At 38.2% G+C, this 27,238-nt stretch overlaps 1 protein-coding gene across 3 annotated transcripts in view; it reads left to right on the forward strand.

Moving 5' to 3' along the window:
• The first annotated feature begins 402 nt into the window (after window positions 1-402).
• The window catches only part of wnk4a (WNK lysine deficient protein kinase 4a), a 48,041-nt gene continuing 21,205 nt past the window's right edge, over window positions 403-27,238 (forward strand). For 2 of the 3 annotated variants that reach the window (XM_044103035.1, XM_044103036.1), the window contains exons 1-5: window positions 403-559; window positions 746-1,399; window positions 22,211-22,383; window positions 23,711-23,931; window positions 25,192-25,349. In XM_044103035.1, coding sequence (XP_043958970.1) covers window positions 779-1,399; window positions 22,211-22,383; window positions 23,711-23,931; window positions 25,192-25,349 — 1,173 coding nt within the window. In that variant the 5' untranslated portion in view covers window positions 403-559; window positions 746-778. Of the gene's footprint in view, window positions 560-745; window positions 1,400-22,210; window positions 22,384-23,043; window positions 23,182-23,710; window positions 23,932-25,191; window positions 25,350-27,238 lie in introns of those variants that run through there. The other variant, XM_044103037.1, reaches the window with a different exon arrangement.

The following is a 27,238-nucleotide window of genomic DNA, read 5'->3' on the forward strand; positions in this document are numbered from 1 at the left end:
CCAAAAACATTAAAACCATAGGATGCCTGTGGCACCTGCTAACACAATCCCCTTTCTATTTGATTTTATGTCAGATTTAGACATCTTAAAATCCATTTTTTTGTTACTAGCTATTAACTAAGTTTAACCTTTTTTCGTTTTTGATGTAATTTAAGATCAGAACATATTACTTGTGGGGGTTTTTTTGTTGCATTTCTATTTCTTATGTATTTCCTATTTGTATGTTTTTTACATTATGATATTCCCTTTTATTAGCTTTATTTTTTTCCCCTGAATTTATTTATGTACCACATTTTCTTAAGGCCACAATGTATCCGTTCCCTCTGGATGGATTTCTTTGCGCGTCAGAAGCAGCGGTGGGCGGAGCTGGAGAGATCAGGGCGCACAGCCCACTAGAGTCTTGTTGATATTGGCTGCTTCGTCCTTTCACAGGAGGTTATATCTTCAGGTCTTTGGAAAGACAAGAGGTTGAAAAAGAAAGAAAAGGAGAACTAATGGAGACTTTAACGGTGCGTTAATTTGCGCGTCGCTTTTATGGGAGACGTCTTTACACACACGAGTAAGTATAAAACAAATTTGTGCATACTTCTCTTTTTTTCTCAAAGAAGTTATATTTAGTCATCAATTAGTCATTCATGTTTAATATTTAGCCATAGCTTGTGTTTTGCCACTGAAATATGACCTGAAACCTGAATGTACTAATTCAGCTTCGTCCAAATGTGTTAAATGTCATTTCCACATTTAGGCTCTAAATCTGGAAGGTGTAGCAGTGGCCACAATGTCTCACGCACAGGTTGAGATCCCAGGACGCGGCTTTCCAGGCCTCTCAGTGGACATGACGGACGACTGCTTCTCCCGCACGGTGCTCAGGACGCACGGCTTGAACGCGCGGAGGAACTCTTATTGCCTGCAGAAAATCACCATGGACATTGATTCTCCCCTATACAGCAGCGCCCTCTCCAAAGCACTGTCCTGGTCGGCTGAAAATATCCTGTCGCTCGCAGAGTCCAGAGTAGAGGAGGAAAAAGCGGACGAGTCCCCGCAGCAGCTGTCTCCCGTCTCCAGCCTGGACGCCAGCACCGACGCGCCCTCAGGCAGCCAGGAGCCCGACGCGGTGGGAGGAAACTGGCCCTCGGAGCGCAGATCCAAAGCTCACGATGCCAGCTCGGACTCTGACAACGAGCTTCAGAACAGACAAAACAAGGTCCTGTCCCGCATCACCTTTGACACCCAGTGGGAGCAGGAGGAGAAGGAGGACGTGGAGACCAAAGCGGTGGCAACCTCACCCGATGGGAGATATCTCAAATTCAACATAGAGATCGGAAGGGGTTCCTTCAAGACTGTGTATAAAGGTTTGGACACGGAAACAACGGTGGAGGTGGCATGGTGTGAGCTACAGGTAGGTGCGCCTATAGTTCACAATTTCACTTCAACGATTAAAGTAATATTTATCTTTGTATTTATTCTAAACGACGTGTAAGACGTCCATTCCTAGACTTCAGAACCCAGTAATACACGCCCCCTCCTCATGCTACATGCTGGAGTGACAAACTTCAGTGTGTTTGCCTTGGATCTTAAAGGATCGACAGGAAGCAGTGCATAATTATGAAGGGGGCAAAAAAATAATACCACGTTTTATAAACTAAAATATGAAAATTGTGGTATGCGTTTGTGTTCGAACTCCGAGAGTAAAATATGTCACAGGACCTCCTCCAGCATTTTGTATCTAGAGACTAGAGGTTTTTATTTATTTATTTATTTATTTATTTTTCTTTCCGTCAAGCTCAGTCAGATTGGATGGAGGTAATCTATGGAAATCAGTTTTGAGGTCTTTCCCATCTTCTCAATTCTCAACAGCTTTTATTCCATGACTGACACCTTATTTAAGGCCTCCCTACCTTCCCATGGACTTTGGCCAGCTGTCCAGTTCCTCTTGATTTTTGCATATAGGTGAAAAGGTTTAACTGTGGTCTCCTCTGTCCAGAGAACCTTATTCCTCATGTTTACAACACCCCTTACATGGCTTGTGGAAAGACTCTTCCACAAAGGGCATCTGAGGAGTGTGTGACTTTCTCTGACATCAAATGTTCCCGCCTGTGCTATGGATTGCTCCTGCTCCTCCAGAGTCAGGGCAGGGACATCAGAGTAAAGGGGAGTGAATGCAAATGCACATCAAAATTTTCTGATTTTATTCCTGAGAAACTGAAATCCAGGCATCACTGCCACTTTGCCATTGTGCACTACTTTGTGTTCATGCATGACTAGAAATTCCCATGCAATACACTCTGCGTGAGGTTCTAAAGTGAATAAATGTAAAGAAAAGTCCAAACCTTTAGAATATTTTTGCAAGACTTTGTGAGATTTTCCCCACTTTCCAGCTCACTGTGCTCCACTTCCTAACGCGAAGCAGCTAATCTGGTGTGTGTTATTCCTTACCGACCTTGCGTTTCCTCATGTAGAGGGCCTGACACGGTAACCCAGGTCATCCTGTTAACAGTCCGTTCCAACTGAACCACTCCTTATAGCATTATCCTCTCCTCTTTCTCTCTAATCCCTTTTTTTCATTAAAAACCTGGCGCCGAGGTCCACTTCATGTGGAGCATTTTATATGCAGCTCGGACGGGCTGTTGTGCGCTGTTCGCATGTGACAGATGAGCCGTTTGTTACGCTTCCATCTCGCGAGGTCTCGATTGTGTTTTCGTGCTCTGTGGGCTGCTGGAGCAGGCGAACACAAACCGAGAAGGAAGGCCGCTGTAAAAACATGTAGAGGTGTTAAAGTTTAGCATGCAGGATCCAAAACAGCCTGGGCAACAGCTGCCTCTCCTCTTACTCATGGTGTGATAGAGCCGTGGTGGATTTAAGGGTTTAAGCTTTAACTCCACCCTTAACATTTGCCTTTGTGCTTGACCCTCGGCAGTGTTAGTGTCTGGCAGACCTGTTAGCCTCGGTAGGCACCAACACTGAGTTAACTGCATGCTTTCTGCTATTGTTTGCTATTTGAGAGCACAGGCTGCAAGTTATTTTAGAATATCAAAAGGCCTGGCGAGGGAGGTGGAATTTGTATTTTAGCTGTGCAGAAGGTTGCTGGGTGCTCATTTTGTGGGAGGGACATAAATCTACCCTCAAGCCCCAAGGTCTCACCTACAGGATCACAGAATGTTTTTTAGGCTGTAAAGTCACTAGAAAATATTCTCTTCCTGCTCTGTTTTACTCATTCATTTGACTCTACACCTGTTATTGAAATAATGCACACGCCTAACTTTCAGTACCCAAAGTTTTCTCTACTTTGGGTAGAGAAAAGCCAAAGTTTATATTTTGTAACTGATCTATTGGCCACAAACCATTTTTTGCAACCAACCTTTTTTTGTTTCATCTCTTCACTCGAGACATGAGTCCAGTTAAGCTTCTTAATCACTGCTAATAAGCTTAGGGGTTGCGGCTGTTGATATGGTTACTGTTGTGATAAGTTAACCTCAAATAGATAGACTTTAGCTGCGGTGGCGCTTCTTTACAGAAATCGCCGCCCCGTCCTGCGCCATGTGTGCACCCCGATGCTTAAAGGGAAACACGGCAAGCTCTGCTGTTGGTGGCTAAACACAGTCTCTCCCCGAATGTTGATGGGGCAGCAGTCAGAGATGCGTCATCACAACTCTACTAGGAACGCCTTAAGCTCCTTTAAATATGTGCAACAGAGGCGGAGATCTAATCTGCAGGAAGTTCAGATCTGCTGTTTGGGTATTTAACAGGGTTTTAAATCGCATCTACTTTGCTTGATTCCCACTTACACAAAGTTATCTATCTATGTTTATATATATATATATATATATATATATATATATATATATATATATATATATATATATATATATATATATATATATATATATATTAGATAATACACAGGTGTTCTTCAGTGTACTGTCAACACAGTAAGATAGAATGCAGGTTTGTCTGGGCGGTGTCCACTTGAACTTTTTGTGCTTGCACACAATAAGTAAACAAAACATTTAGATTCTTCCGTGACGTGACACCCATAGCTGGGCTAGGACCATATGTTGGATGCAGCTTCTTGTCACAGCTCAGGAAAATAGAGAAAAACTTTACTATTGCGATTGGAAACAACCCACCTTCTGAAGGAAAGGCTCCTATAAGCTTTATTTATCACCATTCACAGCCCCATGAAACCCTTATCAGGCCTATAAACAGTTAACTTAGAATTTATAACACTGTTTGGAGTTACGAATTACAACCAAGGATACAATTAATCTGTTACTTTCTCTGCTTTCTATAATATCAATATAAATCAAATGTAAGCCAGGCTGTCTGAATGAATCTCAATGACTTATTTTGGACATTGTTTTCAAACGACACATTGCCTCTTAGAAGTCCTTAGAAGTCAATTCTACCACCATTTTATGTGACAAACCAGAAGCTTTCTCACAACATAGTGCTGCCACCACACCATGCTTCACCATAGACGTGGTGCCTTCAGGGTGATGTTCAGTGTCGGTGTTGATTTCTGGTCTTGTCCGATCAGATCACATTCCTCCATGTGTTTGTTGTGTCCTCAATGCTTATGTGAAACTAAAAGCGGCACTTTTTTTGGGGTTATATTAACAGTGGCTTTTTCTTGTCACGCTCCTACAAAGGCCAATTTTGTGAAGTGGAACAATGTCAATGGATAAAATGAGAATTTTGGATTCTCATCTAAACTTTGAAAGACATGTTACAAAAGTGGGCAGACTTGCAAAAGGAAACCAATATACATTCAGACTAATTTGGTATTTCATTTCCTTTTTTGCAAGAAACCATTTTACAGTATATGTTTCAATCCCATTAAAGTCACTGTGAAGCGACCTGATCTCAAGCAACATCCACAACCATTAAAGATGACATATAATTCAGCGATTAAAATTTTGGACAGAAAACCAGTTAGATTTCAAAATTCACATGTTCTCAAAAAACTGAATTCGATGAAATTTAAGAAAACAAAGTTTAATGTACATCATTAATTTTAAAATGTTTGAAAGTAAGTGATCTTGTGGTTTCTCTTCAGTAATTTATGGTGCATGAACTGTAAGGTACCTTCGCGTAAAACGGCTTTAGGTCAAACACGAGTCGTTAATATGTATAACGACTCATGTAGAGGACTGGAAACTGATTCCACTTTTATATTAAGACTGAAGCCATTTCTTAAAGAAGATCAGGTGTTCAGTCATGCTTACTAGACAGTCCCTAATGGTTCCAAGATGACTCCTGTTTCATTGTGGTCTGCTTTTGTTATAAATTTAGGATTTATGTTATGTAAGACATTTTATTTTGCTACGATGTTTTATTGTCTTTTAAACTGTTCACGTTGTTAAAGGTCCCAGTGGGGATGTGCATTCCTAGTTAGTTAAGGCCATAAATGTTATAGTGTTTTGTACTTAACACTTCTCCCTATGCAAATAAGCAATAAAGAAAGAAGGATGTTTAAAGTTTGGGATGTTGTTAAATTTTTCTAATTTTTTCCTCTGGCCTGTCTGCTGCGTTTTCTCGTCTTCATGATGTTATGTGTTCACTAACGCTGTCTAACAAACCCCTAAGGCCTTCATAGAGTCCTCATATTAGACTGATATCAAATTACACACGTAGATGTTGTTTACTAATCAGATGAACTCTAATAGCTGAATTAGATTTTTTTTTTTTTTTTAGTTTTTGTTAAGGGTCATCAAAGTAAATGGGACTTAATATGTATGCACACTTTTCAGACTTTATAAAATATAATAATTTCTTCCCTCTCTGCACTAATTTGTGTTGGTCTGTCACATAATATCCCATACAAATGAAAAACTATTTATGATAGTGAAGTAACAAAATGTCTCGCGTATTTAAAGAGAATGCATTGTATATACTTAACATGTTTTCTCTACACAGCAAGTTTTTGAGGAATGAATTAACTTTGTGTCAGAGGTCTTCAAAAGATGACAGCATGAGGGGATTGAAATACCTGCATTTGGATATGTTTAATCATATGTTTAATCTGCAGTCCATCGCACTAGACTCCAGATATACAGCCACTGTTTTTTATTTACATTTTTTAAAATCTCCTATCTCCCTCATCCTGTACGCACGCCTTATCACTTTAAATGCTGATTTATTAATTCAGTTTAATATTCCCTCTACATTCTTTGCAGCCTTTGCAGAGTATGTTGACATTGATGTACCGGTAATATTTTCAGGTCAAACATTTTGCTATAATTTAGAAATCTATAACCATGAGGAAATTAAAAACTTGAGAACGTAGCCACATGAACACATAATTAGAGTCTGGTGCGGCTATTAAAAGAAATGAAGCAAAAAAAAGAGGGGTGATATGTCCATGTGGCAGGTTCCCAGGAACCATACTGACATAAAGGAAACCTAGTCTGAGCTTTTGAAGGAAATGCAGAAGTGATAAAATATGAATGAGCTGTTGTTTGCTCCCTTTCTCTTTCACACATGCATTCATTGGGTTGTGGTGCAAAAACTACCAGAGTGCTGCTTTGATGTTCGCTTTAAACCAAGTTTAATAAGCTGACTGCTGGTTCTTGATGAAATACAGAGCATAAAGCTCATATGTGTTACCACTCTGATGACTGGATGCACCAGCCATATGAGCTACTGAATAACCAATAAGAATGAGAGCATTCAAGCGCAAATCCTTGTTGGTGAGCCCTTCTGAAGGGAATCAGTTGCACAATACCTGTTCTCATTCAAGGGCAGCGGCTTCCAGCGTGCTCCCCCACTTTGCACCAGACACTTGTGTCGTCTCACGTTTCACTTTTAAGCCCATACCAACTCACATTCTTTAGTCAGGCTCCATCCTATCAAACTTCACCATAGCCACCTGTAAGTTCAGCAGGATGAATAAGTAAACAAACTTTGGGCAAGCATCATTCAGAATTCTAAGGACAAAAACTGCAAAGCCAACATGAGACTTCAGCTGAAATACATTATTTAAGGCTTTTTTTTGTGTTAACATTAAGTAGCAAATGTTCAAGAGGACAATTGTTAAATTATTTGTCATTTCTGTTTGGAGAGATGCACGGTATAAAGGTTTTCACAAAACACAGAACTGACATTATTTTTTGCTCCAGTTCAGAGGTGACCCAAAAATGTAGAGGTACGCCATATTTCAAGTTTTAAAATAACTAACTACAAGATCCAATAAAACATAAATAACAACTTAGTCGAATTTAATATTTGACTGGAATAAGCTTGTATTTGCTGTAAGTCTTATATTGTCTCATTAATGTACAGGGGTCTTTAGGTACTTTAGGGTTTGTGATGAGATGCATTGATATGTTTTGATATCAGGGTTGATGCTACACTGTGAGAGAGAGCAGTCGATATTACAAAGCTCTGCAGTTAAGCTGGATCCCAACATTGATTAAGTCAAAAGGATTACATAATTTCATTTTAAAGGAGGTTAGAGTTAGAAACCCCAGAAGAAGAAATTATGAGATTACTATTTCAGTCAGAAGATGGTAAATCATACATGGGTGATGATATAACAGTTTTTAAATCACTTTTATTAGCAGCTAACACCATTCACAAACTCTGAGAGTTTATTTTCTTGATTGTAAATATTAATATAATTCTGATTGATGCTAGAAACTGCTGACGCTCTTAGATTTGTATTTTTTATTTTATTTGGCAAAAGAGTAAATGGGAAAGAATAAAAAATTTCAGAATTTCCCCCTCAGTTTGCAAATTAACAGTCAAACGAGACTGGCACACTATGCAGTTATCCAGTATGGCTTGCCGGTTATAAACACAAATTTACAATACACACAAGGCAAAAGGGTCTTGAATGTAAACAAGATCAGTTTTTATGGTAAACCTCAAAACTGCTTTGGCTTGAATTTGATATGTGACAGATTAAACAATGAAATTTAATAACTCTGTTTTTGTGGTCACCATTTTTCAGTTACAACCAATGTGATGACATAAATCATAATTTAATTAAGCTGTAATAAAAGTGACTTCTTGTCTCTATTTTCCTTTCCATGTCTAAATGCCACTGGTTTCTAGGAAGCACAGTAGTCTGAGCACAAAATCAAAGGAGGGTGTTGCGGTAAAACATTTAGGGAGCTGCAGCCATCTATGAAGCTGTAAAAGTGGAACTGGAAGCTGCTCTGTCTTCACTTCAAATTTGAAAACTCCTTGAAGTGTTACAGCTTTATAAAGCCCCACTTTATCTCGCTGCGTCTCAGTTTGTGCACAGAGTTATGAGCTCAAACAATGATTGCTAAAGCTAGTTTAACCCAAGCCCTTGATTTATGCTGCTTCTTTGTTTGCCAGCGTTTTAAAGCACAAACCGACCTGTGTATCCTTTATCTGAAAGTGGCCAGTGTTCACTCACAGGCGTCCTATCAGCCCGACTGCAGCCAACATCACCACTGTCTTTCCTTCTAGGGCCCACAGAGCAGCAAGACTGACTTTATCAGAGCCAAGCCATGCTCTGTAAGGTGCAGTTAAGAGGGCTCACAAACGATAGCCTACATCTGCACTTGGCAGCACGTCACTTTGACCCGAAGCCTGTTTGTTTGGATTAGAACTGCTACTCTTAGAAAGAAGGCTGCATCGGGTCACCTATAAAACTGGTACTGTACTCCATATGCGCACACTGCAAGATATGACTTGCCAGTATCAATTCAAGTGTATTTGGTGCCGAGTCGTGATAACAGTGCTTCATTGGCTGTCTTTGATAGTGTGTCAATGTCTGACTTTGGGTGGGTACTGAAGAAACAAGCACAGTTCCTTCAGTACTGTTTTGGCCTGAAGGTATTTGGCGTGTTTGTAATGACAACGGAAGGTGTTGTTGCAGGTTTACGCTACGTCTCCGTAACATATGGTTTAGTGTAGCTCACTGCTGAGCAGTTTGCTCCTGATAAATTATTGTATGGATTTTTGTTCCTCTTCTCAATTCTGCAGTACGGTGTGTCAGTCTGTCACATAAAACCCCAACGAAATGCATTTTCGTGTTGGCTCTACTGTGACACAATGTGAACGAGCTAAAGGGGTTTGAACACTTTTGTGAGGTTTAAGATGTGGACAAAATATTGTTTTGAAAAATCTGGAATATTAAATATGAACACATTGCAAGTAAGGCCCTGGCTTGTTTATGTAGAGCTGGTGTGTGTTTCTGTGGACATGTATGTATATAAATGTATATACACATATATATGGATGCATGGTCTGACCGTGTCTAAAAAGATTTTTTTGTCAGTGCAACAAAGATTTCTGGTGCCAAAGGATCTGAGCCGAGTCACTGCTTTTATTTGGGTTCTCACAGTCAATCAATTCTTTATGCCAGAGAGATTTCCGTAAGCTGTCCAGGTTTGTTGAGAGCTTTCCACCGCCTGCTGAGCTTCATGTTCTACAAATGGAAAAGCGTGTGTCTTGTATCAAAGCTTATCCCTTTGGAGCCTTTTAAAATTGCATCTGGATCCGTGTCTTTCTCTCCAATCACACTGGCCTTTTATTTGAGAGGAGCACACACACTTGATCTGTTTTACATCTACGTTCAGTTCTCAGATGAGCTTTTCCAGCCAGGTTTTTATATGCATAACAAAACTGTTCTTTATACAGACCATCCCTAACACACTTTAAGTGCTTAACTGGAGGTTAATTGCATGTCCCCTTGTGAGAGACGAGACTTAAAATGTTAGCACGTCTAATTTAAGACTTTGTATTTGAACATCACCTGGTTGGCAGTGGAGCTATAAAGGATGTATATAATTTGCAAGTGTTTTATATTCCAGATTTAACCAAATGTATTAAAACATAGAAGCGAGAAACAGGGCCTTTAAGAGTCGATTTGAATTTTAAGAGTTGGAACACTGACGGAGAGGAGACTGACTATAATTGTGGAAGAACAAAGTGTTTTCTTGATAAGCACTTTTCGAGTATTTTTCTGCTACGTTGATTTATCCATAATTTAGTTTGCAGAGTTTCAACATAGTCTGGAAAACTTTAGAGTAAGGCTGCACAATGTTGCAAATATGTCACCATCGCAATATCCGGATGAAGTATTCATATTGTAAAGGATTGTTTGTACACTTAGAATGTACTTAGTACATGAACTTGAATTTTACACACAATTTTATTTATTATTTAATGTTATTTTTATTTAGCCAGTTGGACACCAGGAACGAATAACATTGCCAAAAAAAACTGAATATCTCAGAGGGAGGAAGAAAATAGGGATATACTGCAACTGATAGTGTCATCACAATATTTACTAACATTTTCTTATATCATGCAGCTCTATCATGTGGTTGATTTAAATATTTTCCTGAAAATGGAGCACTGTGGAAATTTTTTTTCCAAACTTTCTTCTCTGTCTTGCTGTTCCATCCATCTTCGTGTCCATCTGTCCATCTATGTATTTACTTGACTCTTCTTCCATCTTCTTTTTGTTTGTTCATCCATCTATCCAACCTGACTGGTTTTTGAAACAATTGCAGCAATTTAAGGTATAAACAAATATACCTGGTGTTTTAACTTCTGCAGCTGTGGTTCATTAGAATGAATAGTTTTGATTTATTCAGGCGGTGAACTCATGACCTAGTATATTCAGTAAAGTAATTTCTTTTGCAAGAGTCCCTTTTTTTGCATCTGTGTTTACGGATATTGTACAATTTACTTAAATTCCTGTTAAAGTGCTTCTTGTTATTAAAAATGTTTCCTCTCTGGAAACTGATATAAATTCAGTATTAGTTAGATGTAAACTGAAAGCATGATTTTCTCTGTCATAATAACTAATTAGTTGTGCTACACAGCACAAAGTGCATTTAGATAATTTTCCCAGCAAACTTTAGAACATCTTGTTTTTTGTTGTCTTTAACTGTGTGTTGCTGTGCAGCCATTAGTTTGGTGAAAACATGTGGTTACACTGCAGTCCTGCTTCCTGAACAAACCAAACGACCTCAAGCTTTAATAGCTGCCCAGGCTCTGTTGGTAAGGAGGGAAAGAGGGACCTTCATGCAGAGGTTACTTCTGGTCATTTCTGAAGCGGCCGTGTGTGTCGAAGTGTGCAGGACAGAGGTGTTAACAGAGTGAACGTGCACAAAGGTACCATGTAAGATCCAGGGTGAAGAGTTTATTTAAAAATGGTTTGGGTTCCCTTCATTAGCTATCTGCAAACACTGCTTTATGTTTTCTCTGTCAACAGAAAACAGATAAATTAGTGTACCCACCACCCTCTTTAAAGCCCCCCTCCCCCCCACCCCCGCAAAAGTAAATGAAGCAGTTTTAGTTCACGTTCATTTTGCATTGCGGGTTTCTAAACTCAGTTCTCCCTTTTCCAGCTTAAAAATACATTTTCAGTGAGAGTCTTTATTGAAAACAAACTGTTGAGTAAAGAGTCCAGGATTCATAAATCTTTCATGCTGTTACCTTCCTGTGACATGGCCACCACTCGAACGCTGTCAACTCGTAAACTATATCCGGTCCTGCTTGCCATTGGCACTCGATAGCACATCCTTGTTTGTCAGTGTAACACGAGGCTCCGTCCACCTCCTGCAGTCAGGCCTGAAGTGCACTGCAAATAAGATGTTGACCAGACTTTTTTTTTTTTTTAGAGGTGGAGCATTTCAATTTTCTTTGACGCTCATAAGAAATAAGAGTTCTCCTAGGGATTATTGGAAAGAATTTTAAATCATGCTCAGATCTTTTCTCACTTTGAACAAGAGAAAGTAATATGACAGAATATGACTGAGATGAAAGCTTCCTCACTTCTTTCTGGTTGCAGAGCCTGAGGCCAAAACAACTTCCAGGCCAAAACAACTCTGATGCTCCCATGGTCTGATCTCAGTCGAATGGCAGCTTTCTACAAAGCATAACGCAATCCGCCTGTTGAAGAAACAAAAACCGCAATCCAGGGGGAAAGTTATGTGATTAAACTGAATCATTATTATTAATTCACAGATATTTTACTGAACTTACACGTGCCTGTGGCAAACAATGCGTTGAAGAAATAGGCGACAAGAAAAAGACTAACAGTCCCCTTGATGATTATTGATTTAAACACTGTGGGCTTTAATTTGATCATTTTTGTTCTCAACAAGTTTATTATCCATTACTTCTACAAGTTTTCCACATCAAACTAAGTGAGAAACCTGTTCCCCTCTTCGTGTGTGTGTGTGTGTGCGTGTGTGTGTGTGTGTTTGGGGGGGGACAAACAAAAAGGACAAACTTGCATTATTATTATTATTCCATTATTATTACTATATTACTTGAAAATGGTCTCAATAAACAATTTTACTGTTTGACTTACAAATGAGCTCCTATATCTTGCTGAAACGTTACCTTTAAGTTAGTTTTGTCTTATTTTAACATATTTTAAAAATGAACAGGTGCTAGTGGAAATTCAGTTTTAGTATAGCTTCTGCAATTTATTTATACAATATCATGAAAAAGTTAAATTTTCAACAGACACCTTTCAGATTATCAAACAAGTGTGTAAATACACAAAGCATCTTATTATTTTTATTAAGATCTAATGTATTAGATCTTAAAGCCAACCTGGCTATATGGAAAATACTTCCCTCTTTGTTAAATCATGTGCTTAAACTCATTTTCTGGTTCAGTTTCACACACTGAGACCTCATTTAAAGGGAATCACTGTTGACCGAAAGAAAGCAAAGACCCATCTCAGATTTGCCAAAAATATTTCTTGACAAACCTCAATACTTCAGAAAATACGTTGTGAACTGATGAGACAGACAGTTGGGATAATGTGCTTCCTTTCATAAAGCTAACTCATCCTTTCTGAAAAAGAATGACACCAGTGGGTGGTGGTGGTAGTGTGATTGTCTAGGGATACTTTGCTTCACCTGGATGTGGAAAACCTGCCGAAATTGATGGATCTGAATTCTGCTCTGTTGCTGGAAAAATATGAAAGAGAATGTCCAGCCATCAGGTCATGACCTTAATTGTTTGACGATGCTACCTCATAAAGAAACCGGTTCAAATGGATATTTAGCTTTAGTTGTGTAAAATATTTGGTCAATTGGCCATTTTCTATAGAGTTTAACTTAATCCGCCTCTTATATGAAACAAAACTGAATAACACTGAAGAGGAAGATTGGGTTGGGTTAACCCGATTAAATAATTATTATTTAAGTTTCTTTTCAACTTAACCTTTATTTTGGTAAAGATCACACTTTCCCAGCACATCCCATTAGGAGAAGGAACCAAGGCAGACCCAGAGGAGGGTTTGTGGATGCTTTGAGATCCTCCAGATTAATCTGGAGAGTCACTGGGAGAGGATTTTCCTCCTGGACCTGGTTCCTCCATGACCCATTATCTAATGAAAGAAAAGCAATGGTTGCCCGTAGAAACGTATTCCCTTGGTTTTAACATAAATCCCAAATCTGTTTGTGCACACAAGACTTTAGAACTACAGCAACGACTGGATTTTTAAAAGGAAAGTTGTGGGAACATTTGCAACAATATGCTTTAACAATTCAAAAAATGGTAGTTCAAAATGCTTCTATATTGTCAAGTCTTTTGTAAGGTTTCTAGTAACAGAAACCAACCAGAAGGCACATAGTTTTAAAACCAAATATGGATTTTCATGGACTTGCAGAGGCCTGTACTCTCCCAGCAGTAGTTTGGGTGATTTAGCTCACAATCTGTTAAAGTAATTAGGGTTGTGGGTTTCTGGATTCATCTGAAGCAGTTGGAACATGACAGTGTTTTATGTGTGGTGCAAAAATGCTTTAAAAAAATTCTTTTGGACCTTTGTAAATGTGACACAAGAAAATATTTATTTAAAATTGCATATTTTATTACCACCAGAAATACTCTGTGTTGTAAGCATAAGCTGTAAAAGTGTCCTGTTATAGTGGATATTATTATTGACCCTTCACAGATGGTTCTGGTTTAAAAGTGCCCAGCTCTGGTTTGGGACTTTTACAGCTGCCTAAAAGTGACAAAACATGGCCAGTCTGGCCTATGATGCTGCTGTGCCATTTATTGAACATGAAACACTGTTTCCACTAATGAATGATTAGTGGAAGCAGTGTCTAAATCAGAGCTGATAATTTGTGGACGTGCAGGGATCTCACATGGCAGATTGTTGGTTATTGATTTGGTGCACTGCTGCTCCCGGAGGAGACATTTTGACATCAACTGAGAAATTCTTAGGTTTCAAGCAGGCATTTATTTTTTTATTGCATGTTTTTCAATAGCAGTGTTATAATAATGTGTCAGCATAATGCAAGCTAAAAGATCTCAAGAAAGGTCTTGAAAGTATTATGAACGGCTTTGTAAAGTCCAATTAAACCACTACAAGAAATTACCACATTTTGGAGAAAACATGAAATAGTGGTGGACTTTCCCTGGAGTATTCAGCCTGCCAAAATTACTCCATCAATGACTCATTCAGAAGAACATCTAAAGCACTGCGGGCTTCACTTAACACTGCTCATAATTCAGCAATAAGACATCTACGAGGGAGTTTCGAGCAGAAAACTACTGCTGCCAAAAAATAACACAGAGGCCTCGCTCACATCTGACGAAAAAAAAATAAATAAATCTTGATAATCCCCAAGACCTTTGGAAAAGTTATCTGTGAACTGATAAGTTTAGACATGGAACTTTTTGGAATGTATGTGTCCCATCACAACTGATGTAAAACAAACAGAAGAACGTAGCAACAGTCAGGTGTGACGGCGGTAGGGGGATTGTCAGAGGCTTTGTTCATCTTGATAAATTTAGCTTTATAGCATAAAACCCCAAAGGATAGTGTCCGGCCGGCTGTTCCTGCTCTTAAGTTCAAGTGAACTTAAGTTATGCATCAGGATGATTATCCATAGCACATCGATAAGGTCCACCTCTGAATGTCTCAAAAACAAAACAACATGAAGATTTTTGAGCGGCCTTGTCAAAGTCTGGAATAAAATCGGAATGAGATGCAGTGGCATCACCTTAAATGAGACATTCCTGCTAAAAAAAAAAATTACTTTAATATGGCTGAATTAAGACAATTCTGCAATAAAAGAGTGAGATAAAAGACTCAGTAGTTTTTGCAAATTCTATACATCAGTTTAGAGCCTAATTATTCTTCTGCATCTGGACAGAGTGATTATCTCCTTCACTCAGTGAGATTGTTTGAAAACTATATTTTGTAATTAGTCTTTTTTGTGTGTGTGATAATAATACTGGTTTGACTTGACCCATATAAGTTTCAGTAAAAAAATAAAAAGAAATTCTCTTATTTAATAAAATCTAGATAGTAGAAGAAAAGCGTAGAGATTTTTAACAGTACTCCATATTATAGAGCCCATTGCTCACTTTTTTAAATAATCATTTTGAACTTTTGCTTTTAAAACAATACTCCTATAAGCCATGTACCTTCAGGGATCTTGTGATCTTTCTGTGGCTCAGATAGCTTCCTGACTTGGACAGAGTGTTTGTTTCCATTCATGCTCCTCTCTTGAAATGCTCTTTGTACAAATAAAATAGTCACCATCCCTCCCAGTGCCCCTTGAATCTCAAAACACGCCTCACTATTTGGATAATATGATCAGACCAGATGAAAAATCTCCTCTGCATCTCTGTGTACGCAGGCCCGGGATCGCTCAGACGTCAACAGAGTAGGTGTTTCGGGTCAAGCTGATTGTCACAGCAATGCGTCAATCAAGAAAGTTCTTGACGCATCATGGAATCTGATGAGCAACATCAGGCAACTCCACCTTTTGTTGTTTGTGGAGAATAACTGATGTCTTTGAGCTGCACTCCAACCATTTTTTTGTCATCTGGAAAAAAATTATCACAAGACCTTCTCCAGGCAACAAAACAAAACAAAAAAAAAAAACCATGTCAGAATGCTTAAAGAAAAGAATGAATGAGATAAATCTGGCATGCGGTGTGCAAGAAAACATGATCAGTTTCTGACATTACGCAACTCTGTGCTGAGCTTGGAAGGAAAGAGGATTACTGAAGATGAGATTCAGGGGGAAGAGGACAGTACTGTAAATGCAAAGCAATTACAGGTCTCTGCTAGGTTTTTAATGAGTTACTAAAAGCAGACACCAGACATGTTAGGACAAGTTACGAACACCAGAGTAAACAGACAACATGAAACCTAGGAGCTCCCTGATAAATGTGCTGTAAAAAAAAAAAAAAAAGTGAGGCAACTCTTAATAAAGGATGGCCTTGCACTTATGTAAATATAGCAGCCCTAGATAGATGGACCACATCTGCCTCAGACTTGCTATTCCATGTATTAATTTAGTATCAGAGAATGTATCTTAGCCAAACTGACCACAAAGCTTTTGTGCTTTAAATACACAAGACGCTGTGCGAAGCTGCAGGTTGATGGTAACTGGACATAAGCCATGAGACATGTCAGGTTCTCTGAGTGAGAGCAGCAGTCAGGAATCTGCTTTGACTCCTCAGTCCTGATGAGATTAATGGTTGACCTCCCTCTGGGCGCTCCATTTACGGAGCATGTCAGGTTTTTTTCTTGGAACGAGCACACTGCCGCCTCAGTTCTCACCTGCAAACATCTAAAATACGACACCATCCCAGCACGAGCATCTACGTTGGTACATTTCATATGTCGGTCATATGGCAGGTATGCAAGCTTTGCAGCTTTGAAGTCAAATCTTTTTTCTTTTTTTTTTTACCTGACCCCCTTCAGACATCTCACCTCTGACCTCAATCCTAGCCAGTCGCCACAGCTTTGGATGGACTATCTGTAGCAGTTCAGGCTCTCGGCTGTCAGTGGAAGGACTCTGTGAATTCTGGTTTTTGACCTGCACAACTCCCCTCTGTCAGCTAACATGACCATGTTAGCTGGTCATGTTATGCTAACATGACCAGCAACATAATGAAAAAATATTATTGTTAGAGATGTACCAATCCATTGGCCACATATTTGAACTGTACAGTTTTCCTGTGATTAGCTCTCACTAGTGATTGGCACTGACACTGAAAAATATTTTCTTTCTTCTCTTTTTACTTGCATTTTCTAAATAAATAAAATGTTGTGGTTCAGGTAAAAAAAGATCTAATAAAGTTTAGAGCCATATGTCTATCACGGCTCTTACCTCTTACCAAATGACTGCTGCAAGGTTAAGCTGCTATAAACGATGGGATGCTGGACAGATGGTTAGGGACATCTGCTTGGAGGAATAAATTGGTATATTCTTGTAATTCCTTCATTTCCTTTTAAATAAAAACTACAAATTCTGCGGAGGACCTTTTGTTTTACATGAGTCACTCTATAATCCATAGAATAACAATTAGGTTAGTCAATATTTACTACATTTAAAGACAATACTATTTGTTAAGCCTAATAAATGATTTAAAGAAGTACATTTTAAAATTAATGGAAACAATATATAGTTAGATCTTGATTAACCCTCCTTCGTGGTGCATTAAGACTATTCTACATGGTTCATTACATGGCTGAATTGTGGTAAATGTCTCAAACCTATAGCAAACTAAAAGCAGTCTTAGCACACAGAGCATGAAACCAGAAGGTTTCATGGTTCTAGTTTACGTCACATCAAAGGTTATCGACTGTCAAAGATCCTAAATAACTGCTCAGATAAAAATAATTGCTTGAAAGTGTACACTTGAGTTATGAAGATGGAAATTAAATAGTCAAATTACCATATTTTACTATGCAGTTCCTTTAATTCATAGTGCCTTATGAAGAAAGCCTTAGAGAGTAAAAGCATTTCAAAATGCAACTTGCAAAATCACAAAAGCAGAACGTAAACAAGACAATGTAGAAAAGTTAAAAGCAAAAAATTATAAAAAAAATAAATAAAAGCAAACAAAATCCAATTCTTTGCTATGACAGTTCATTTATCAGTGTTTACACTTGTGTCTGATACAGATGACTAAAAGCAATGCTAAACACTATCATTTTGAGACCAAAAAAACTTTGGACCTTTTGATTTAATTATCTCTTGCACAATGTTACACAAATATTATGGAGAGCAAAGTGAAAGAAACACCTTCTCCAACCCTACATATTCAGTTTTGCACGCTAGAAGTAGTGTGACAAGATTGATTTGTTTTTCTCCCCCCACTAAACCTATATATATATGTATTTTTTTTCAGTGTGAATTCCTACAGATACCACAGCCTGTCCACTGGTTGCTGCACAAACCCAATCCAGACTTACTATATCTGTGCGAGCGTTAACACCGGCACTCTGTTGGATCCCGTTTTAAAACTCTTGAATGTTCCCACCTGGGTTGGAGCAAAAGTTGGCTGGTGTTTCGTGTTCCTGTCCTGGTTGTCATAATAGTGGCGCTGACCAGGACTTCTTCATACCAACGCCTCCCCGACCATCAACACACCTTATGTAACTCCACTTACACGGCAACATGTCCAAGTGTTTCCATCGGTTACTCGACCACAAGCCCACTTTTCATTGGCTAAGAATAACTGAGACGATGATTCTAAGATGCTTTAGCATATTTTAAAGAGGGAGGCAACTTGTCTGATGTTTAATTTTTTTTAAAAGTGTGAAACTTTGGAGTATGCTTCTATAAATCCTAGTGACTTATGACAAATATTTCTTATTTTAGTTACAGCAGCTTGATAAAGTATTAATAACTTAACTTTTTTCACATACTTGTGATGATACAACTTCAAATTTTATTTTGTTTTGTCAGGATTTATGTGATTTTGCAATATGTAATTCCATGACAAAAAAAAATTATACATGGTTTCAAAACTAGTTTATAAATACATTTGGGATTCTAATAGAATCACCTTCTGTGTATTTTAAAAAAATTTTTTGGGAAATCCATCTAGCATTTTCCATCCCCTTCCACAGTTATTTGCTACCCTAAGTTGGACTGTCGCATAAAATCACAGCAAAATATGTTCCACTTTGTGGATGTAACTTGACAGAACGTGAAAAATGTCAAGGGATGTGAATACTTTTGCAAGTCCGTGTGTAGTAAAGTTACTTGCATTACTTGAAGGATAGTATTTGATGTTTTCATAATATTAAAAGCTCCCTCTGTAATATGATTTCTGCTATTAGTCACAGCTTAATTGCCTGCATTCACTGAGTAAGGTCAGCAATAATTTAATCATATGACTGCATGACAGGCTTAAATCATTTTATTGTTTTTGCATTTTTCCATCACTGCTTGATTTTGCAGTACATTCCCCACTTCTTGACTTTTCAAAAGAACATTGGCTGCTCTGAACAGATGGAGGCTTCCGAAAGCCTCCTAGTGTTTTTGTAATCTGCAGCCATTCCGTCCATCCATCCAGCGTGTCAAGCTGTGGTGTGTCCTGGGGTTTTGGAAGTGCCAAAGTATAATTTTTCTCTGAATCTTGTGCAACATCTTTGTGCTGTAAACTGTCAATTCCTTTGTGGAGACGCCTATCTGAAGGAGACAAAGCTCACTATACAAGGGATCTGATGGTATCGCAGAGATCCACAAATATCCAGATGCAGATCAACCACAGAAACCCAGTGACTCGCTCATTCTGCAAACACACATACACACACACATGTGTGTGTGTGTATGTGTACACTTCATAACTCAAGTGTACACTTTCACACACACACACACACATATCCACCTTGTGGTTTATACCGTGTTGTGTGGGGTACCTTGTTTATTTATTTTTAGTCGGAGTGCACTGATCGATGGCAGTGGTAAACCCCAGAGTCCACAAGCCTAAATGTAGTGCGTCTGGTAGAAATTAGCTTGAAACTGCCCTAAGTTACCTGGAAAATGTGTCTAAACTTGTCATTTTACTGCTTTTTGAAGTCTAGTCACATTTTAAACTTGTCAAGATCATTACTTTTCACCCTTAACCTGAGATATTCTGCTCTTTTGCTAATCATTCAATTTTGCAGAGAAAGGTTTTAGAAGTAGAGGATAAGCTTCAGTCAATGTTCACGTCATAAACTTATTTCTATTGACCTGTTTGTAAACCGTTTGGTCAGAGGTCGCCTCTGTGTCTGCTTTCCTGCTGGGATTGTTGGTGTAAATTGGCATTTTGACAGGTGAATGATATAGGCAGAGAGTTTTTGTGACCTCATGTTATTGCTCACGTCTCTCAACGGTGTGCGCACGGTGTCGGTGATCGGCGTTAGTACTTGAAGAACTTCGTCCAAGGAAAAAGTAAAAAAGAAGCCGTAGAGCTGATTGTAAATGTAAACACATGCAGAGCGTTTTTCCAAGAACTCTGCCTCAATGCAGGATTCATGGTCCTGTAGATTCCCAGGAGTTTTCCACTAGCCACCCCACCGCAGCTACTGGCAGCTAAATCAGGTCATTCATCCTAGAGGAAGCACAAAAATTCCTTTGTTCATTGAACTTGATTGGAGTGTTTAGTTTGAATTTACATGGCGCTTGGAGATCTCTTCCATAAATCTATAAAGTTGGTACTTCCTTTATTGGCTCTTAAATAAGGTTATGTAACTGGGGCTCACCCAGATGGACTTACCTGTGGTTTCCAATCTGACAGGGGGCTCATTAGCTGAAGTAGCAGTGATTTATCCAGTTGCTTTCATTATATTGCTGCAATCTTATGCAATGATGCATGATTCTGAGAAAACCAGAGACCCCGTGTGTGTGTGTGTGTTAAGACTTCATACCACTGCCAAAGAAAAACATTTTTATGGTTGACAAACTAGTCTCACCTCGAGGTTCATTTAGTTACAGTTGTAGAGCTATCAACATAATTTATGGTTTGTGAATGCAGTAAGTGCAGTTTAGACCTCCAACCTGACTGGAATCTTCAAGGCCTTTTTGTTCATTTTGGCGCTAAAAATAAACTAGTGATCAGTTCTTGGCACAGTCAGTGATAGGAAAAAATTACTATTATCTTTGATTTCTAGGGTTTCACATATGAGAACATAAAAGGATGATCTCGTCTGACCAGTTTTATTCTGATTGTGTGTTTAGTACTGCTTTGCAAATGTCACCTCAATGCAAATTTATTTTCAATAGCCACGCAGTAAACATTAACAGGACTGGGGTCTGCAACCTTTAAAATCCAGAGAGAAACTTTTTTTTCCTCTATCCATAAAATTTGTTTAGAGCTGGGAATGTTACATGACCTTTAAATAAACATCTCAGAACTTTTAAAGAGCCACTATTGTTTTCATAATATTAGGCTTTAAAATATTGAAAAAGCATAAATCCAGAATTGGTTGGATACATTTTCTTAAACTGTAAATTCATATTTTTGAAAATTGTTTTAAAAAACACATCATTTCCAACTTAAAGACAAGAAAAAAAAGTATTTAGAAATAGCTAAAACTTAGTAGTGTATCTATATTTAAAAACATTTGTTTGTTTTCTCATTTTTAGTCAAAATTATTAGGAACCGTTGTGCAAGGTCTAAGGAGTCACATAGGCTTTAAGAAGGAAGTTTAACTATCTTTATAACCATCTCTAGAATGGAACTTGCAAGTGTGTTATAATGCAGTGTTAAGGAGGAAAGACATGCAGGACTTCTGGAATAATGTCATTTGGACAAATAAGACCAAGTTACAGATGTTTGGTCATAATGCACACCACCATGTTTTAGTAAAACCTTGTATAGAACCACAATGCATCAACAAACACACCTCATGCCAATTGTAAGGCATGGTTGTGGAGAGTTGATGACTTGGACTTACTTTCACAGCCAAGGGGATGGGAAATCCATCTGTCTGGGAGATAAAGCTATGAACTATGCCATCACCAGGACAATTCCCCCAAACACAGCAGCAAATCTATAAAAGAATGCCTTGGACTGAGTCAAACCCAAGTACAGACATCTACTGAATTTTAATGTTTTGCTGATGTCTTACCTGCAGTAGTGTTATAAAAAATTGTGGGCCTGAATTCTTTACAAGACTGATTGTCATAAAGAAAATAAATATACCTAAAACTTCTTCTAGCTATTAATAAAAGTGGTTCTACAAGCAATTGAATCATAGAATCTGCTTTCTTTTATCTTTAATGAATAGCAGTGCTGAAGCTGTTGTGTGTTCTGTTATCTTGTGGTTGATTTGATATAATCTATTAGCCTAGATTTACTAAAATGCATACTTTCTATTTCCTCTCACTGAATTTAGGATGCAAATCGGCCATGTTTCATGGAAATTTTTATCCAATTAGAAGGAGATTGAAAACGAGGCTGTGAAAATCTGTTTTCTTAATTGTTTGTTTTGTTTCACTTTATCCCTTTGTAGACACGTAAGCTGACCAAAGCGGAGCGGCAGCGTTTCAGCGAGGAAGTGGAGATGCTCAAAGGGCTGCAGCACCCAAACATTGTACGTTTCCACGACTCCTGGAAGTCAACGGTGAAGGGCCAGAAGTGCATCATCCTCGTGACTGAACTCATGACCTCGGGCACGCTCAAGACGTGAGTATCTGGAACTTATTCTTTTCATTCCACATTTTCATTCTGTTTGTCTCAGATTACAAAGGTATTTATTCTATGTAACACTTGTGTATCCCACGAATAAGTACAGCTGTGTGATGGCTGATGGCTTAATTTCTACTTTTAACCTCTTTGTACCACAGCCTCTTTTTAGGAAATTCTTTTGAGAGTTCTTGAAAAAGACATCCCCAAAATGAATTCCACATATCTCAGGAACTACAAGGTGTATTTGACTCGTTCAGGTATCAAAATAAATAATATTCCAGAACATACGCTAGAGGTCTAAAAATCAACATTTGTATTACTGAGAAAGAACAAATACATATGGCACACAATGAAAAAATACAAAATAAAAATAGAAAATTCTAATAAAATACATTACGTAATGTGGATTTTCCTTAAAAGCATACAGTGGAAATCCAGCACCTCTAGCAATTCAATACAGGTTTATTGAGCATCGAGTCGGAAAACCAAACCTACAGGGGAGATTTTCTGCCGCCCATTGGTTGATTTGAGTGATTGACACATCTAACAGCCAATAGAATCAGGGGGATTACAAACTCCCACAGCAACATCATTCACCAATCACAAACGAGCTAAAACGTATTTACGTAAATGACCGGAAAGCTCCAGCTGTTGCGCTAACATAGGAAGTCGTTTGAGTATATAGGCAGTGTCCATGGAGACAAAAAACGTTGAAAATAACACAAGAACAGTAGATTATAGTACCTGAGTGGAAATATTTACTCTAACATGGATTATGACTACGAAGCAGCAAAGGCAGGACTGAATTTATGTTTTTAGCTTCGTGAAATGAGCTATTTTTTCATCTTTTGCTTCTGGTTCAATGAGTTTTGCATGTAGCCTGGTGAATCTCTTATGTTTTAATTTGTCAAGCCGCTTAGTGTTGAAGCTGAGTGATATTGAGGTAGAAAATATTGTTTCTATCATTTAGATTAGCTTTTTCCCGATACGTGGATATGCGATATGCCTATATTGGTAAATGTATATAGCATGTGTTTTTAATTGATCTTGTTGGGGCAAGTGCTGAGGCGCCAAATGTGGGTCCTCATGTTAGTATAATGTTAAAGTAGCTGAAAATTACAGAGCAAAAAATAAATAAATAAAGAGTTCTACTTTCAAATTTCTTACTGAAAATTCTGTAAACTTGCTATGTTTAGAACTTCCTTTTGGCTGTGAGAATACAGGATGAAGTACTTTATGGCTCTTAAAAGCTTCCGCTTCTCACTGTGTAATATCTGGGATATGTTTAGGCCGATGTGTTGAATCATGCCTCTCTGTGTTTTAGGTATTTGAAGAGGTTCAAGGAGATGAAGTTAAAGCTGCTGCAACGCTGGAGTCGCCAGATCCTCAAGGGGCTTCACTTTCTTCACACACGCACTCCCCCCATCATCCACCGGGACCTCAAGTGTGACAACATCTTCATCACCGGCCCCACTGGCTCTGTTAAGATCGGAGATCTGGGGCTCGCCACTCTCAAAAGTGCCTCATTTGCTAAAAGTGTCATTGGTAAGTAATGCCTGGTAGTAACGGGACATCCGCAGAACACAGACGCCCTAGCATGTCGTGCGTGGTAATTGTTGGAAAGTCGTTCAAAATGACACTCCTTTTCTTGTTTGTTGTCCTTTCTCTCAAGCAATCATAGCCTCTGTTCAACTTTCTGCTGGATTTAAAAAGCTATTTAGTTCTCAAATTGACTTTAATTAAGCTGGAAATTGCTCTATCAAGTTCTTTTAGAAAGTTGCAGGAGTGAGTTTGAGGATGATTTGTTTGTTCCTTCACAGATGGCCGCTCATATTTAGTCAAACAGGTTTAATTGAAACACTTTACAGTCAAGCAAAATAAAATGGGAAATAGCCTTTCACCACCAGCAGGACTTTGAGGCTTTTGGTTTAGTCAGTAATACGGCTTTAGTACTGTTTCTAATTATTAAACACATTGTCATGAGATGACGACTACTGTTTTTGGTACTTTTTCATTTTTAAATCAAGATTTTTATGAGCATGTTTCTCAATGTTGGTGATGAAGGGCCACTTTTTATTTAGTGGGTAGGATGTTTTCTGAAATTGCAGATGTTTTTTTTTTCCCTGTCATAGCTCACATACTTCTGAATTAAATTTGAAGACTGCTTCCAGTTGCACCATAGACTTTGTAAATATTTGTGGCTTGAAGAAGCAGCTTGTTGATTACTGTTGTTATTTTTAATTAGCAATTAAGATTCCACACTTTTTTTGTTGTGGTGTGCATTTTTTTGTGTTACACACAATATTTTTTACTATAAACACTATAAACAAATGCCTCTTCCCTTAGAAAATTGACTTTTGAGCTTAAACTTTTTCTTCTAAAAGTTGGTTCCGTGTTCCCTTTATACCAGATATCTACTATGCATCTTCACTATTATGTGGTCCCACTCAAAATATATCACTCTGAGTTCACATGAACTTTTAGCAACAACAGAGCGACTATTATCTTCCAATGCTACTCCATAGTCAAAAATACTATCACCCCAAATTAAATAATACACAATCTCCTTTATCTACAACTCTCCATCTGCTGTTTCTGATACTTTAAGCTATTTCTAATTCTTGCTAGCTGCAGCTGATAATAACTTCTGAATCTGCGAATGCTTTAGATCTTTTGTTGGTTAGAGCTCAGAAGGGCCATTTAGTCAATAATAAAATAATAAGAAAGTATCATGTTTGTAAGATGCTGTAAACATATTGATCCAAATACTTTTGAATAAATCTAATACCTTGTAATCCCTGGCAGGAACTCCGGAGTTCATGGCCCCAGAGATGTATGAGGAAAAGTACGACGAAGCTGTGGACGTCTACGCCTTGGGAATGTGCATCCTGGAGATGGCCACATCCGAGTACCCGTACTATGAGTGCCAAAATGCTGCGCAGATCTACCGCAAAGTCACCAGTGTAAGTAAAGGGGGGAAAGCATGGGGAAAAGCCTCCCATCTATTTAGCATAATGGTCCCCATGCGCTAGCTTTCTTTCATCTGGAATCTAACCAAGACTTCCTTAATGATAATGCTTGACATCCTGAATAAATAGATAGCAGGGACTGGAGGTCTTTGTCATATCTGATAAATGCTAGGAGCTTTGTACAGAACACTACCAGGACATTTCTGTTGCATTCAGACTATGATTAAGGTGCAACCATGGCACATCTTTTCCCATTAAAGGTCCGTGGAAAGCTCCAGTTTGACTGGTCCTGCTTGTATCTTTCAAATAAACTACCTTTACAGTGTAAAGCAGAGAAATGTTTGAATAGAAAACTGAAATGACAAATGTTTTGTTCCCTCCAAAACATTTGTTCTAAATGTGAAGTGCATCTGTTTAATCTAAAAACGTGGAGTTGCGTACATAAATTATTTTAGTTTGGTTCAAAAATACATTATTCTGAAGGGAATTAAAGGTTGTGGTATCTTAAAACTTCTTCAGGGTTTTTACTGATGGTGTGTGCACAAAGTGTCTTCTGTAGCTGTTAACTATGTGGAGAAGCCTCTGAAGAGGATATTAAGTGTTGTCCAGGTCATACTTTAATTTAGGAAGCATCCTTCTTTCTACAGTCATCTCCAGTCCTTTGAATAGATCCAACCATATTTATCAGTTTTTTTAGCTTTTTTAGCCACTATTTATGATAGCCATCAGAAGATGGCAGAAAGACTGCTCTCTCTAAATCAGTGTGTAAAATAAGGACGGGTAGTGGAAAAGAATAAAGTTTTTATTCTTTTCCACTACCCGTCCTTCTCATACTGCGCCACAAAAAACAGCACATTAGTAGCCTCTTAGTTTTTCTTGCTTTTCTTGAGTACTTATTGCTGCAATGACGGTGAGGCTGGGTGAGAGGAGGCGATGGCAGAATTACATGTTTTGGAAATCGTGTCTCACTCTTTACTCTACAAAAAGGCTGTTTCTTTCCCGGGTGTCACAAATTAAAAGTAAACAACGTCTGATGGAGGCTGGAAAGTGAGACGGCGACTACTGCCAATAAGCTCAAGCGTGTTTTTGCTGCCTCACCAACAGAACTATGATAATGTTCCCTGGACCGTCAGAGATGTGTAGCAGTTAATTTCTATAACTTTACATCTTTTTCCAAGATTAACTACAAACTAAAAACTGTGTAGTTCCCACCACTAATGGCTGACGTCTGCTTGAAGAAGTTAGCTAATTAGACGATCATAAGTACTAAATTAGTCTGAACGTATAAAACAACTGGAAGGAGAAATATTCTTGGATCCTATCTGCAGACTCATTCAGGTTCATAATTTGCTTAAAGAACAGAAAAGGAGAGTGTGATTGTTTCTGTTGGTGTATTTGCGTGTGACAAATATTGCATTGTCACATTGCACTAAAGAGCGGCCAAAACCATTTGAAATTGAGCACATTAGTAGCCTAATACGTTTGAATTTAATTTGTAATTTAATAGTGTAAAGTTCTTCTTAGTGGATTAACCTGAAGATGGCAAAATGTTTGGGTGGTTGTAGTTGGAAAAACTTAAATGTACGTTTTATTTAACTAGGAAAGTACATTAATGGAATTATGTTAGAAAAGTGTGTCTAAATAAATAAAAAAAATTACAGAATAATTTAGAAAGTTAAGCTACTTTATGGATTGTAGATTTATTTCTGTTAACTTTGCCTCTTTGAGTATAATGAATACCCAATAATTCAGTTTCTCAGAAAATTTGTATTGCATAAGAACAATATTTCCTTTATACTGACATGAGCAAAATGGGCTAAAAATTGCACCCTAATTTTTTTCTGGGATTATTACAATAAATAAATGAACTAAGCAGCAAACAG

This window comes from Gambusia affinis, linkage group LG20, assembly GCF_019740435.1.
Source record: "Gambusia affinis linkage group LG20, SWU_Gaff_1.0, whole genome shotgun sequence".
Taxonomy (NCBI): domain Eukaryota; kingdom Metazoa; phylum Chordata; class Actinopteri; order Cyprinodontiformes; family Poeciliidae; genus Gambusia; species Gambusia affinis.